The following is a 16,744-nucleotide window of genomic DNA, read 5'->3' as shown; positions in this document are numbered from 1 at the left end:
TTAGATGTAGTTCAGCTCATCAAACCTTTTAGGAATCAGCAACAGCAAGAAAGAATATAGTGTGGGGTCCTTTGAAACTGTAGCATCTAAAATTTTTACCCTGTACTGATTTAGAGTAAGCAGAAAGATGAGTGTAATACAGGAAATAAAGAGAATAGCAGAAATATCTTCAAATTATTATTTCTTCCTTCTTTCTCTTAAGCTAATAGAGTTTTAAAATGAGTCAAATACATATTTTAATTGATAAACTGAGTTTATATTCACCTATTGGAAACAGTACAACATATTTTACATCAGGTTATGAAATATGGATGTTTTACTAAAAGACAGGAAGAGCTTTTTCCAGTCTTTAAAGTAAATACATATTCAAAGAATCTTAAGGCATACCATTTATTCATATTCATATCTATTGAAATACTGTACATCCACATACTTCAATAAATAGTTAAAAACCTGACCTCTTTTTAAATCATTTCTGGATTTCAAAAAACAATTTTTATTGAAAAGATTAAATAGGTAACTTTTGGCCGTGTCACAAAGCTAAGCACAATGGATAAATTAACAATTATTCAGTAAATTTGATCATTATAGATGATTGACTTTGATAATTCAGTTTTTCAGAGTTTTCTGACTTCAAATGTAGGGGTATTTATATATATATATATATTTTTTTTTCCCTGAATTACCTGGGTAATTTTCTCAGTTCTCCAGTCTACTTTCTAGATATAGCTTAAATGTTATGATGAAGCATTAATTTTTCAGTTAAGTTGTAAACCCCCCAAAAGTGGCTTTAAGTTTGAAATTCTCCCTCTCAAATCTTTTAGTGTCTCAAAAACACCCACATTACTATAACTTGGGCAGTAGTTTTTATTATATAATTGCTGCATAATAGGAACTTAATGGTATAATAGGACTTATGTTTCAAATGCGATCATTGTAAAACATAATGACACCACTTGCAGTTAAACTAAGAATGCAAATGTGTAAGTTAACTACCCTAATACTCTGATTCTGCCTTCCCTCTCATCCTTTCTTTCTTCCTACCTTCTCCCCTTCCTCCCTTCCTTCCTTCATTCCTTCCATCCTTCCTTTTTTTCCCCTTTACCGCCTTTCCTTTTCATTCTTTTTCTTTTCTCTCCATTCTCATTTTTAAACTGCTACTTATTTTTCTTTCTTCCTTCTTTAAAAAAAAACAGGGGCAACAAAAGGAGTCCCACAAGTGGAACTTGTAGAAAATATAACCTGAAATGAACAGCTAACAAAAATTGTTATAGATTAAAAGATAAATCAATTTATAAAACTGCTATTCTGAAATTGCAACAATCTTGTACAGTCAGGACTGATAAAATGGAGTAATCAGACATTTTATATGTCCATACATGTAAAATCATCTACTTGAACATTATATGCAATACATTCACACAGAAAAGCAAATACTGTAGCCTTATTTGACAATATTGAACTCATAAATACTCATGATTTCACTCTGTCCGAGGGCCTAAGGACTAGGAATGCTGCTGTGATACAGAAAAACATAGTGAATACCTCCTCTATTTAAAAATGTCACTCAAGAAAGTCTCTTCTAACATAAAGGCAAATACATATAGCTACTGAGCTATGACTGTACTTCTGTCACATTCTATGGTAAAAACACCAGACTCCACAAATTCGGAATCATGACAACACTTTGAACTAATTATTTGGTTCATCCATAGTTTATACCTCAATTTACCTACAAACCTTACAAAGAGGAGGTATTTTAACTCTAGGAAAGTGGTCACTGAATAATATGCATTCTTGATCTGTTTCTTTCTCCCAAACAATGGTACTGATGGTTAACATTTTTTGTGGTAGCACCACTATTTCTAGTAAGTAGATTATTATGGAGTGTGCCACTTTAAAGCTGCAATACAAAATAATATTTTACAGTTTATTCACCAATTCCACAAAGAATATTTTTTAAAAGCAAATAAATAATAAAGTTAAATGCCATATTTGTTCTAAAAACTCTTTTTTATGTATCAGTCAAAATAATGTCGTACATTTATTACAGTTAGTAGATTTATAGCTTTATGCCTTATTACTGCCATTTTGTGGAAAGAGTATACTTATGTCCCCTCATTTAAGATTCATTTTTCTAATTAAAATTGATTTATGGTGTACTTTGGGACTAAGTTTTACTTGAAGAAAAAAAAATCACAGTTTTTAAGCCATCCCTGCTAGGGCAACACACTAGATATCTCAAATATGTATAACCACTGCAAAATTTCTTGTATCTAATTTTATTGTAGGGTCTTTTTTGTTATGACTTGTAAAAGGGGACTATTTGTAGAAATTTAGGTGTACTGAAATTGGTAACTTCATCAAACCTGTAAAATGGCTTTCAAGGTGATAGTCTTTCTTAATAAGGAGTGAAACCAGCAAACTACTCCTGTAATTTAATGTTTAGAGTAACAGCATTTTCCTTCAAAAATGTAGTTTTGCTTCTTTATAGTAGAAAAAATTTAACATTCACAATAATTTGATAATTAGCATATCTTAAGATATTATCATCATTGGTGTTTTGTCTTTATTTGATCACATCTTACATGCATCATGTAAGAAAAAATAAAGGATGGGTTTTGGTTTTACTTGTTTGAGCTGAAATGGCTATATAGAAAGATTTTATTGAAGAATTAGCTATTTTAGAGATTGGTCTGCTACATACCAATATAGATTGTTTGTTATAATATATTTTGGAAGTTTTAAAATATATAACATGCATTCCAGACTATCAACTGAGTGATACTTTCAGATGGAAAATATGCAAAATGCTCCTGTCCACAGGAGCACTGCCTCTGTCATACTAACTTAGCTGCCACAAAACAAAATTAATGATGAGCACTTACCAACTCATGTAATATTAGGCGATAGGACTTTGTGCCCTTTCTGACAAATCATCTTAAAATTTTTGGCTTGGACTAGTGAAAGGAAAAGATGCTGTATTGCTAGGCAATCCTTTGAGTGGACTGTGCTGTCATTTTAAAGGGAATGATTTCCCATGGTGGATCTAACATTTAGCTACAACTAAAGAAATCATATGGTATATTTACTATACTGTTATTAAATTGTCTCTCATCTCAAGAACTGAGTTAGTGTGGGGCAAAATTCTCAAACCCCACTGTCAGTGCAGGAAGAGATTTTTACAGTCCAATAGCTCCTTCATTACTTAGAGATAGTGTATGGTTTAACTTTATCATTCTGGTTTATTTTTACTTTCAAATTGTAAGATTTAGCAAAACATTTTATATTAGTTGGAGACAAAGAGAAAAATATTATTTTATGAAGGCACACCCATGCTGAACTTACAGGAAAGAGAAGCAGAGCTGCACAGCCAGTTATATTACAAGGCTCATTCCTGAAACCTGAATATCATGCGAGCAGAAAAATCTAGATATGTGTAATATTTTGAAGAAATAATCTGAAGGCAATATTATTTGCTTTTTTTATCAAAAAAGAAAAAAATGCATCTTTGTAAATGTGGATTGACTCTTATTCAAACAGGGAACTGAATGCTTGTATTGCAGCCTTAAAGAATCACATATTCACTGCAATATTCGTTTTTGTAAACTACAGCCTGCAACCTAGCAGACCATGACTGAATGCTTTTGAAAAGTTGTAGATTACAAACATGAAATCACAATTAATATCCTCTAAAAGTAATTTCAGAGCTTTCACGTCTTAAAAAAAGGACAATGTGTACTGCTTCACAAGGTAATGTAGCTAATCAAAAAAGAGTAGAATTAAAGTATTTACATAATGAGCAATTCTACAGAAGGCGATCATCCCCATGTAAGCACTGCTGATTATATCCCACGCTGCTTTTAACAAACTGTACCAGATTGGATCCAGCCATCAGCACTTTCAGAGAATCCTTAAAAGCCTTTTATGGGTCTTTGAATTTATTGTAGAATGGCATTCTTCAGGTAGAATATGCTGGTGAAAGAGGACAGTGTCAACACAAGGTACCAGCAGGAGAAAAGAACATCAGCACTCCCGGTAATTCCATACTGGGCTGTACTTGGAGCTGGAAAGAAATGGAAAAGATTAAATCAAAATCTAATTTGTGTCTTCCAGGATCTTGACAATAATCAAAAGGTAGCCAGGTGCATTGGGGAAAGCACTGACATCGGCGTCAGACAGACTTAAGTTCATATCTGATTCTGCTATATGACAACGTGTGGGCTATGTGGCTAACTTCTCAGAGCTTCAGTTTTCCCAAGGGCAAAATGAAAATAATAGAAATAATAGAATCCACCTCACAGGGCTGTGGTGAGAATTGGATATGAAGCACATACAGCATATTACATCAACTAAACACATGCTAAGTACTCAAAAGCTACTAACATTATTATTCCTCTTATATGTACTGTAAATATTTGTATTAGTGGACAAATATTCATGCGTATATATGTAGCTGTGTTTTATTAGCTAAATACTATACTAAATGCTAGGAAAACAAGAATATTTTCCCTTCCAAGGCCTTTTGTTGGTGAGAAAAGATCTTCAAACAATTATAATACAATTCTCAGAATATTAGAGTTGCATGTGCATACTGCAGTAACACAGACAAATTGTGCTTTTAAATCTGCCTGGGAAAGGGAGATTTCAAATACAGTTTTGCCAAAGGAGACTATCATGTGGGTAGAAGAAATAACATATTCGAAGGCATAAGAAAAGGACAGAGCAAGGTGTGTTGTGTAGAATATCAAGGTAGATTTAGTCTTGCTGGACCATGAAGTTTGAGGCCTGAAGTGGAGGGAATTGAAACTAGACCTCTAGACAGGTAGAATGACCTCTACTGTAATGAAAAAGGGACTAGGTTTTTATATTGAAAGATATTTTGAAGAATTTGGAGAGTTGAATGTATGACTACATTTATACATCAGAAATATTACAGTCTTATATATGGGGAAGTTCACATGGTACTTGGCTAACGGTCATGTTGAATTTTCACTGAATACCTGAAAATTCACCAAGTTTGGGATATTATTGGAGTGTTCGGAATGGGTTCCACTTTGTTTATGAAAGGACAGTTGCCTAGTTGTATGTGAATTATATTGTGTTCCAGAAATTAAATGTTACAGCCGTGCTTGGACTTGTTTGAGACTGATTCTCATTTACCATAATAATAATAATAATTGTAATAACAAAAAACCTGCCAATATATTTTAACCACCTTTTCTTAATGAAACCTGGATTTCAAGCACCATTTCCTAGTAGAAATTGAATAATGTAGTAAAGAAATAGACCACTTCATTTCTAAATTTATAACTCAAATCCAGGAGCAGGTTTAGTCACGCTGAGTTTGAATTACCAGCAGATAGTTTTAATGAAACGTTCACAAATGACTATATTGCTATGTAACAAGAAGAATAAATTGTGTTGTTTACACTTCCCAGAAATTAAAGGGGATGAAAGATACATTGGTCCCTGCAGTGGGAAGTTTCCTTGACAATGCAATTATTGATTCCAGGTGAGTGGGATTTGAACACTGAGACTACTATTTTTTAATAAACAAAGAGCAAAATTAACTATTTAATGCATGTATATAATTACAAATCAGTTTTTTAAAACGTGAAAAGACAAAGAAAGTAAGCCTATTGTTGAACAGAGAGCTTTTCAATTTCTGATATATACGAAGTCTAATTTAAAGCTATGGAACTCCTTATTATCCCTTTTTCAAGACCTAGAAAAATATTTTAAAAATATAAATAAATCTTTATTTAATATATGACCTTCTCAACAATAGTTATGCTGGAGTTGTTTTTCAAGAATGTCGAGTGTAATAAAACTTGTATAATGGTAAAGGACCAATAATATGTAAAGCATATAAATGGTTTCATAAATAAGAAATAAAATTTAAAAGCTAAGCATAAAAAGCAAAGGTAAATTATTTTTGTTATGAGAAATTAAGTAGTAACATTAAATGGGTAGATTATCAAGTCCCCTCAAAACTCCTTATCCATCCTGGAAAATGCATTTTTGGGCAATCTTTCCTGGAATCCCTCTCCTTCTCCAACAAACTGAGCTGACTACCCTTTTTGTGTCATGAGACCATGAAATATATATTATATGTTATGTAAGTATCACACTGCATTGCAAATATTTGTTTACATATTCATTTCTTCCAACAGATTTAAACTCTTCTAGGTCATTTCTTATTCATCTTTCTGTTTCCAGACATAAAATCTGGCAAAGTGTGGTATATAGTATATGCTCAAGAAGTGTCTAAGTAAATGATTCAATCAAACGAATGGGTCATAATCAAAATGAGTATTTCTGTCCTACAAAACTGAATCTTCTCTGAAGCAAGCCACATGATTATAGGCTAGAAAATGTACTATAGTAATATAGTACATTCATTCATTCATTCAGCAAGTTTTAATTGAACTAGGTACCAAGCACTCTCCTAAGTGCTGGGAATGCAGCACTTAATAAGATAGGTATGATTCTTTTATTACTTAATTCTGCCTTCCCCAGTGTAGTTGTATCTTCTTCCACTCAGCCTCCTATTGTCTTAAACTTAACAAAGATATTACCAATAGCATGTTTTAAATTTATTACTTTACAATTAAAATAGCATATGTCTTTTCACTGATGCCACAAATTTATATACTTTTTTGTTGCTTGTGAATATAATATTTATATTAGTCCTGAAATAAGCTAGAAACTGGGGGATGAATCATTAGCTTGCAATTGTTACAGGCAGTAGACTGTGGAGTAATCATGAATAATCAGTACACCAAAACACAAAGAGCAAAGTTAGTCACCACAATGTGAGATCAGATACCTAATCTCAAGTTATATGTCACCAGTCATACTCTTTAACTATCTACTGAATATCTATTATGTTTGTGGGGTTGAATTAAGCCTCACATAGGCAAAGATGAATAAAACCCAATCCTCTCTTTCAGGAAGAGCTTATTCTAGTTGGGGATATAAATAAATAGGTAAATATAGAACATTAGGGTATATGGAACTTTAAAAATAATATACAAACCTGGAAGGATTCCCTATGGGGTCATGGCAGATAAGTAATCTAGGCAACAGTTATAAATACAATTATTTTTTACAAAATACAATGATATATATACTTTAGTACACACATATCTCATTTTTAAAATGGTGTTATAACGTTCCATTGTTGGGGGATGCCATTGTTATGCAACCTTATTCCCACTGACCGGCATTTATTATGTGTGGTTTGTATGTGTGTATATGACTGTTGAACTGAATTATTTGAAGAACAGGGCTAATGATTCTAAAGTTAAGGGTCTCAGTATTATTTGGGTCAGTGGATCTTCTTAGCAGGTCAAATTCCAATCAACTACTTGATCTTAAGAAAATAACTGTTAGCTATTAGAAATTAGCTTCAAGACTGGGCTGAAATATTGCTTAGGAAAAAACCTTCAGAAAATCCCATATGACAAATTAAGCATTACTGCCTTTCCCCTGTATTACTTAGTAACTGGTAATATACTTATACATCTTAACCTGATTAGGTCAAGAATGTCTTGAAGCCAAGATATATTATATATATCTTTTATCTTTGATACTGAACGTAGAGTTTGGTACTTAATAGGTGTTCAGTAAATGTCTGTGCTTCACATCCATTTCCCCCAGTTACCACAAACCTATAAGGAGACAAAATACCTTGACTTCTTTTTTCAGAGAGTATCATCTTTTCCTTTTGTATTTTGCTGAATCTTTCTTCTCATTTTAGTATGAGGTTCATTATACTTTGACCTGTACAGGTCAGACTACCTCTCTTGAGTATTTTGAGCAAGAAGACAGGTCATTAAGTGGATAATATAGGAAGACAACATGTACTGAACTTTATAACATCACACTCTTGCCACAAAAGACGGTCTGCATAGATGAACCCATAGGTCCAAGCTAGAAGCCTGAATTACTTAGAAGACGTCTAGTTGAGCCTCTGGGATGGCCAGACCTGTTGAAGGATCTCTGTCAAGTTTTTAGTTGCCTTTCAATATCATGCTGCTATTTACCTTAAGTAAAATTAGGCAGGATAGGTCATGTGATCAGAGATGTATCTGGGCTATGGCAAGGGCTTTAGTTTCATTCTGAGTGACATGAGAAGCCATAGGAGAGTTTGATTATTTTTAAAGGATCACTTGGCTACTCAGTAGACAATAGATTGTACTAGCAAAGGCAAGAGTAAAGCCTATGCTGCCCGGGTGCAGTGGCTCATGCCTGTACTTCCAGCACTTTGGGAGGCCAAAGCAGGTGGATCACATGAGGCCAGGAGTTTGAGAATAGCTTGGCCAAAATGGCGAAACCCCGCCTCTACTAAAAATACAAAAAACTAGCCAGACATGGTGGCAAACGCTTGTAGTCCGAGCTACTCAGGAGGCTGAGGCATGAGAATCGCTTGAACCCAGGAGGTGGAGGTTGCAGTGAGCCGAGATCACACCACTGCACTCCAGCCTGGGTGAAAGAGTGAGACTCTGTCTAAAAAACAAATAAATAAATAAAAGTAAAGTCTATGCTAGCTCACCTTCAAGTATTCCCCATTGTCTATTGAGTAAAGCCAAAACTTTACAGCCTGGGATTCAAGTATTCCCCATTGTCTATTGAGTGAAGCCAAAACTTTACAGCCTGGCATTCAGGGACCTCTGCCATCTGGTTCTAGTCAACTTATCCAGACTCACACCGCTTCTTCACTCTAGTCATACAAGCCATTTTCTGAGCACATAGAGTGTTTCATTACCCCATGTCCTTTGCACTTGCTACCTCCTTAAGCCTAGATGGCCTTCTTCCTATTCCCCTTTGCATTTATTAAAGTCCTGCTCATCCTTAAACATCAAAAATACCAGTTTTTCCATGAGGCCATCCCCAATCTAAGAAAAATTATTAGTCTTCTGCTTATACCTGACTTCAGAAATGTTTTCTTTCTTCTTAACTTATAATTAGTTATATATATGTGATATATAACTATAAACATCTTGAAGTTATGGAACATTCCTCCCTATATGTGCATCTGAATCTTATATCAAATGTGTTCAATTGATGTTTATTGGATTGGATGTGAAATAATATTCCTAAATATGCATGTGTCAAATTCAAGACAATTTTGGTAGACTATCCTATTTTAATAATTGTTCCTGTGATTTCTCACCCTTAAGGCAAAGTGTGTAATGAAATTGTTCTGTTTCTTTCTTACTACCTGCTTAATTTTTTTTGAGAAGAATGAAGAAAAGAGAAGAAAAGTTTAAATTGAGAACAGGAAAGAAAGGAAGAGGATAAAGGAAACAAAAGGTTGAAGATTTAAAACAAACACAGAGAGAATACACAGCCTTTGAACAATGTATTAGATTGTATTATATTTACCATTTTATTGAAAAAAAAGAGAAAGAAAATAAAATGGAGTATGTAAGGGAGACTGATCCTGTTTGCAGATCAGAATTTAAAACAAACAACAGAACAGGCTGTCATTCTTTCTAGTTCTTAGTAAAGCTAAGACATTCTAGTCTTTAAATATGACATTGTATATAATATATGGACTGTAGAGCTGGGTGACATTGGTTCAAGTTCCAATTCCACCCCTTTCTAACTGGACTAACCTAGGCAAGTTTCTTAACTTTGCTGAGTTCAGTATCTTCATTTGCAAATGAGGATTCGTAGTATCTCAAAAGTTATTGCAAAGATTAAATGTGTTGTTATGTATAAACCACCCAGTACAGCACTTAACAAAGCATAAACACTCCCTCAAGGATGATCTGAACACTCCTCATTCACTTATTCCTTTAACAAATTCAGTGTGTGCTATGTGCCAGGCACTCTGAGGCAATGAGCAAAACAGAAATGGTTCCTGTTCCCACAGAGCTTTCTGTTTAACTTGAGATGCTTTGCATGGAACAAGCATATTTTACTTCAGTTAATCTACACTTGGTTAAATCAATGTTTCTCTGGTCTTGCAAAGATGTCTTTCATTTTTGCTTACAAAAATATTAATTCTCTATATTTTCTTGACTTTGGGAGGATTTTTATTTAATGCAATTTATAGCTAGATAATTGGCCAGTCTCCTCTGATTTGCAATTTCTTCAAAGTCAGAGGATATGACCTCTTCCGTTTCTTCTCTTTTGCCAAAGAGAACAGCATGGTGAGTGAAATTTAGAGAATGGCTTCATGGCTGACCTAATGACGAGTTTGTTTTTAGAGGATCTGTCTCAGGTATGAAGCAAAAGTGTCCAAGCTGAGTGGAGTGTAAGCCTTTGAGACTTCTTCCCGTTGTCAACAGGAAGATCCATTCTGGATTTTAACATATATCTTTTCTAATTATGATTATCACTACCAATTACCACAGCTGCTGCATATTATTTTCTGTTTTGGCAGTTTTCCCTTGTATTGCTCCAGTTTGTATTTTGAGGCAACAGCAAATGTAACTGTGAAATATTTAGTTTTGGTACAATACCAATTACTTCCCTAGAAATTTCCTTAAATTACTCAAGCTTTAACTAAACTAGCTTTGAGTCATGTTTTTAAGATTTCTGTTGCAATCTTAGAGTTACTAAAGCTATATTAATTCTGCTTCTGTAAGACAAAACTGGCCTCAACTTACATTTTCCTGAGGAAGCATATACCTAATGGGAAGCAAACGATTTACACCCAAATAACGTTTCATGCAGAAGAGGGTGATTAATGTGTACTCAAAATAGAGAACACATACGTTTACTGAGAAATTATACACCATTGATTAGATCCAATTGACAGTGTGATCCTGTTTCATTACATACTGTGGGAGGAGTTTGCTCAAAAGATAATTAAATCCTCTCTGAAGCAATATCCACCCCTTTCCCCATCAGCAGCTGCAGGGGATATCCGGAGGCTCAGATTACACTTCCCTTTTTTGTATCACTTAATTTTACTTAAACACTGGGTAGAGATTAGGAGAGAAAAAGAGAAGCAGATGGGATATGCTTTTTCACTGGTATATAACTTTGGATTATGATATCTGGAAGAATCAAGCAGGTCTCACACAGGTGACATAATTGCACTTCTTTCCATTATTTCTGGTGAAATCAAATGGTCCTGATCCTAAGATGAGATGTGTTGAGTTATAGATACAGCACAGACATGCTCTATCATCTCATGTACCACCTCACGTCTGTGGCACAGCGATTTCTAGGAAGAGAGCTTTGTCTGTGTGAATATTGCATGCTTCTGTACTGTAGACCCTCTGGGGTCTTTTTCTCCCCCTCGACTTTAGGGTTGAAGAATGCCCGAGTAGCATACTCGTCATGTGGTAGGGACCAATGTAGAGATTTTCTGTCTGTTTACTAAACACACCTTCATTGTGCATGTCTCCTGGAGTGCAGAGAGGTAAACATACCATGGTCCTCTTTTCAATTAGCTCTCAGTGTGGTCGAGTAACAATTTATGATTCCCTACTGCAGTCAACTCCTCTTGCATTTAGGGAAAGAATGTAAAAATTGGATAAATGGCTTCAGATTCCTGTCAGTCAGCTTTCCCGTTTGTCTTCTTTAGAAGAAGTCAGGCCAACAAGTGCACACTGGTGTTCTTTTCTTGATTTAGAGGCCAAAGGTCATAGAAAAATTTGTATTTAGATACTTATTCTAACATTTTGGGTTCTTTTTTTTCATTTGATAAAAAACTGAATGTCTATCTTCAGGTACTTCCATCATTTTTGACAGACTGAAACTTGATAAACATAAAAATAATCATTTTTACAGAAAAATCTCTCTATTTTTGTGTTATAACGATGAGGTGAATGGGTAGAGAAATCACACCATTCCTTTCTCACTCTTTTTGACTAGTGGCATTTTTCTGCCAACTTATTCTTAGCAACTACAGAGCTATTTCTCTGGCCGACCAGCGTCCTCAGGTCCCATTCTGCTTGCTGAATAACCATTTTGCCAAAGTTCACAATATACCCTCCTATCTACTCAGCCTCAATTACATTAGGAATTTTAAACATATGTTTGCCTTGGTTATTACCCACATTCAGAAATCTGCCTATTTGTAGATAAATGCTTTTATCTTCATATAGCCAGATGAAACTCTCCAAGACTATTACCTCTAATTTCAGTTAAGGAGAATAAGGAAGCAATCATCCAAATAGAAACAAATTCCGCTGTCTTTTATTATTCTTCCTAGTTGCTGAAATAAAGTCTCAAAGCTTGAATTGTTCATCAATGTCTTCCAAATGTTTTGGATTTTTTTGTTTACTCTATTTTAGAAACTCAGAAGTAATTTACATGAATATATAGTTGCGTTGTAGTGTGTTGTCAATACAGGTGATTTTGTATGACCCTGAATGGTTCTTTGAACTTGGTATGGCAACTCCTGCCAGGCTGGTTTGCAAATGGGTTTCTATGTAAGCGTCTTGACATATTTTGGAGTGTGTATGTGGATGTGTGTGGGTGTGTGTATGTGTGTTTTAAACTCTGGCTTTGTCGTGTGAAATACATTTGCACAAAATACAATACAATTGCCCTTACTATACAGACTTTAGCTTGGGCCTCTAGGGCATCATTTAGTTGAAGAAAAGAAGGTTTTACAGAAATAAAAATAGAAATCCAGCTGTGTTCTTAAGGTCACTAATAGTCACTGCCATCAGCTGTGTCTTCACTGTGACACTGCTAGTGTGGTAAAAACATGGGAGAAATTGCAAACCAGAAAACATTTTTTCAAGTTGAATGCGTTTTTACGATCTTATACATGTGAGTATGTGGGTGTGAAATTATTTAAGCTTTTATGTAGGGTGTCTAAACTTGGAGTTTCATGATCAGGTTTTCTTGTTTACTACATTTTATTCTTTGTGTCTTTTGTGTTAGGAAGTTTACCTAAACTAGCTTATTTTCTGGAGTCTGCAACATCGTTCTTTTGGCATTAATTAATGATCAAGAATTTCATAAGCTTTGATCATTTTCATTTTTTTGAATATTGCATTTACCTTTAAATTTTGTCTGCTTGTTCGTTCTTCGATTTTTCCAGTGAAATGAAGGCCAGTGATTATCTGGCCTTGTAGTTCTGATTTACTTAAATCGTTCCACTTGTTACACTCTAGATTGATTTTGAGTTCTTCTCAATGATTCTGTAATTATTACCATTATATTTTGGCTATTTTAAAATCCTTAATAAAATCCAAAGGACTTTGTATGGAATGTAAGACCTTCTGTAAACTTTCTGCAAGCTACTTTTTCAGCCTTATACCTGATACTCTGCCATACTTTGCACATGTGTCACCCTAGGCAGAAAACTCTCCATTCTCAGGACACATCCAAGCCTTTGCTGCACTTGTGTATTTGCAGTTTGCCTTCATCTGAGATGGGCTTCTATGTCTGTATGTGTTGAAACAGTACTCATATATCAGTGCCCATCTCAGATGCCACCTACTCACAAAGTTAGAACCTGAAAAAAGTCTGAGTACTGGGGATCAGCTGGTGCCATCCTTTAGTTTTACAGTTGAGGAGGTGAGGCTGACAGGGATCGAATGATGTGCTTAAATTAGATGCAAAAATAAGACAAGGACTCAGGTGTTCTGATTCTCTGTGCTTCCATTTCTATGTAGCTTCCCTGAATTACTACCTAACTCTGGTTGAATTAATCTGCCAAGTCCTCTTTTCTCCTATAGCTTTTACCTATACTTCATCTATATTTCACCTATACTTTATCACTCTCATGTGCATCTTCTTCTACAGAGTCTAAGTTTCTTGACTCTGTAGGATCATATTTAATATACTTTTGTATGACTCACAGCATTTGATCAAGTGTTTGGCACCATCAAACTATTTATTACAGAGAGTGGAAGTATAGATACATTGTTTAAATTTCTGCATTGGGATGAGGTTTTACTATAGAGCTCAAGAAAAAAGAGATAGGAAAGATAATATTATCAATCAAGAATTCAGGACTTGGAAATATTGACTACTCTACCACTGTAGAGTAACGTTGGTTCCATCTACTGAAAAGACGAATCTTGTCTTCTTGGATGTCTCTCAAGACATCATACCATAAATATAGAGTTATACCTTTACAAACATATAAACACACACCCAAGAGAACTGTTAAATAATTGTTCTTGTCTGTGAGTTCTATTTGAATATGTTTGTTACAGAAGGAGGCCATATTTCTTAACAATCAAGCATATGAGGTATTAGCTTAGCACCCTGGCACCTCAGTTTTCTCAGTTGAACAAAGGGGATAAAATTATCCCTCCTAGTGTTATGATAAGCAAATGAGACAACTAAGTGAAGTGTTTATTGAAGTGTTGATTAAATTTTCTTAAAATTGTAGCTTTAAAAAATGTATTAGTGTTTACACAAGAAGTACCAATGTAAGCCCTACCTTGGCCCACAAGAAATGTTCAGTTGTTGACAGGAGATCATGTGTATCTCCGAGTTCTAGAAATCTGAAACAGTAACAATGACACCAACAATATATGTCCCTTCTAAAACAGAGCTTTTAAAATGCAGATCAGAAAACTCATCCAAAAACAAATAATGCTTAAGTATCTATACATGCTCAGTGATCACCTGCTATTCCCCATGCACTATTCTGTGTTCCAGGGTACACTTTGTTTTTGTTTTTTGTTTTTTTTGAGGCATACCACTGTGATGTTTTACTGGATAGTAATGTTGACTCTTGTGTTGAGATAGACCTTTCTCCTAGCAAACTGGAGAAAAGAAGCAAGTAGTGTTTCACAGCTTAATTAGTTATAGTTCAATAGGGAAAAAATGTGGTAGAGAATGCAACTTTCAAAAACAGAAAGAAAGAAAAACGGTAAACCACCTGTGCCTACTTTTTATTATTATTATTTATTTTATATATATATATATATTTTGAGACGGATTCTCACTCTGTCGCCCAGGCTGGAGTGCAGTGGGGTGATCTTGGCTCACTGCAACCTCTACCTCCTGGGTTCACGCCATTCTCCTGCCTCAGCCTCCCGAGTAGCTGGGACTACAGGTGCCCGCCACCACGCCCCTCTAATTTTTTGTAGTTTTAATATGTAGCTCCTCTAAGATCACAATGCTCTGAACAAACCATAGCCTTTTAGCTCCTTGGGTTTACAATCCGTGCCTCTTTTACTTGGAATTACCTTCTTCTACTTCCTCCCAATTCTCCCTCCTCTATCTGACATACTTATATTTCTCCTTAAGAAGAAATGTAATAACTTAAGAAGAAATGTAATAACTTACATGATCCCTTCCTTACTTCCTCCTTCCCTGGAGACCTCATTGTAACTCACATTCTCTCAAGGCCTTGCTTAGGTACTTGCTTCCTCACCTAGATTTCGTGTTTCTAAAGAGCCGGCATCATATTTTTTCATCTTTCTTTTCCTCTTGTTTCTTCTTCCCCAGAGTCTAACACAGTGACTGCATATAATAAGGGCTTAATAAATAATCACTCTTTTTATTTCCCTATGAGATAAATTTGCAAAATACACTTGTTTTACACAGTTTTTGTATTTTGCCTTACATCTTCTCATTATATTTCTACTTTAGCTATTGCTACAACAACTGGTTGTGTGCAGGGCAAACAATTCTAAAGTATATTCTACAGGGCTCCTCAGAGGGTCCCTAGTAGGATGGAGTCCAGTTATGCACAGCTAGTACCAGTTCAATAGTGTATTCTTGGACTGGCTTTCCCTTCTTCCCTATTTTATTTGTTCCAGTCACCCACCAGTGTTCCAAAATTCCTTCCCAAAATAATCACCTACAAGCAATCTGCTCATTTTAGGGGTATCCAGAGAAAGACAATAAGCTTGTACAAAGAAAAGGAAAATAATACATTGTAAATACTGTGTCTACTGCAACTTCTTATCTCCCTATGCTCCATGGTGCTTTGCACATAGTAGGTGCACAGAAAATTAATTTGGATAAATATATCTGTTGAAAGTAAACAGTTATCTACTCTCTTTGCCACTATTCTTCTTGGGTCTTGATAATTCTCTCAGTTAGTGTCACTTTTATGAGGTTTGCATTAATTATACTATTAGCAGGCACATACTCTTAATAACAACAACAAAAAACCCGGGTCTTAAAATCTTAATTAAATCTGTTTTTTTTTTCCTCACAGATTTTATCCCAGGAATATCACCCACTGTTTTACACTATCATCATTTTGGTTTCTGCTATACCAGCAACACTGCTTAATGAAAGTTTTGTCTCCTCTTGTATTTCTTAAATATTTAAAGGCACTCACGGTTCTTATTTTTTATTATGATTTAAACTATAAAGTACTCCTCTCCTCTGCAACCTTGAAATGTTCTTTCCTCAAGGCTCTATTGCTGCCTAAGATTATCCAACTTGTAAAACGGGGAAATGAGAAATACAACTGCTGTGGAAGGACTTTCGGGGCAGGCACAAAAAAATCAAATATTAGGGAATTCTAGTCCAAAGAAGAGTCCAGAAAAGGATGAAAAGAAAAAAGAAAAAAACCATGCACAGTGATGCCAGTACTAAACTCAGACACTAGTAAAGATGGTAAAAAACAGAGAGGTGTGCATTTTTAAAACCATTACATCAAAACACCTTACCTCTGGCTCACTTTTATAGATATTGCAAATTTGGCCATTTATATTACTGTTTGAAATCGTTTTTGACTATAATAAAAATAGCATTCCCTGCATTAATAGATGTTTCAGTTTATTAGCATTAAGTTTATATCCATGGTTCCTTCAGGCACAAAACATTAGGAAATTTTTGTCATTTC

General features: G+C 34.8%; 1 protein-coding gene across 1 annotated transcript in view; it reads right to left on the bottom strand.

Annotated features, from left to right (window-relative positions):
• Positions 1-379: 379 nt before the first annotated feature.
• NEGR1 (neuronal growth regulator 1) overlaps positions 380-16,744 on the bottom strand; it is a 911,208-nt gene continuing 894,843 nt past the window's right edge. Inside the window, exon 7 of the mRNA XM_054482631.2 lies at positions 380-4,066. Coding sequence (XP_054338606.1) covers positions 3,942-4,066 — 125 coding nt within the window. The 3' untranslated portion in view covers positions 380-3,941. The remainder of the gene's footprint in view (positions 4,067-16,744) is intronic.

Source organism: Pongo pygmaeus, chromosome 1 (assembly GCF_028885625.2).
Source record: "Pongo pygmaeus isolate AG05252 chromosome 1, NHGRI_mPonPyg2-v2.0_pri, whole genome shotgun sequence".
In the NCBI taxonomy this organism is placed as follows: domain Eukaryota; kingdom Metazoa; phylum Chordata; class Mammalia; order Primates; family Hominidae; genus Pongo; species Pongo pygmaeus.
This window is presented reverse-complemented; position numbering and strand designations above follow the sequence as displayed.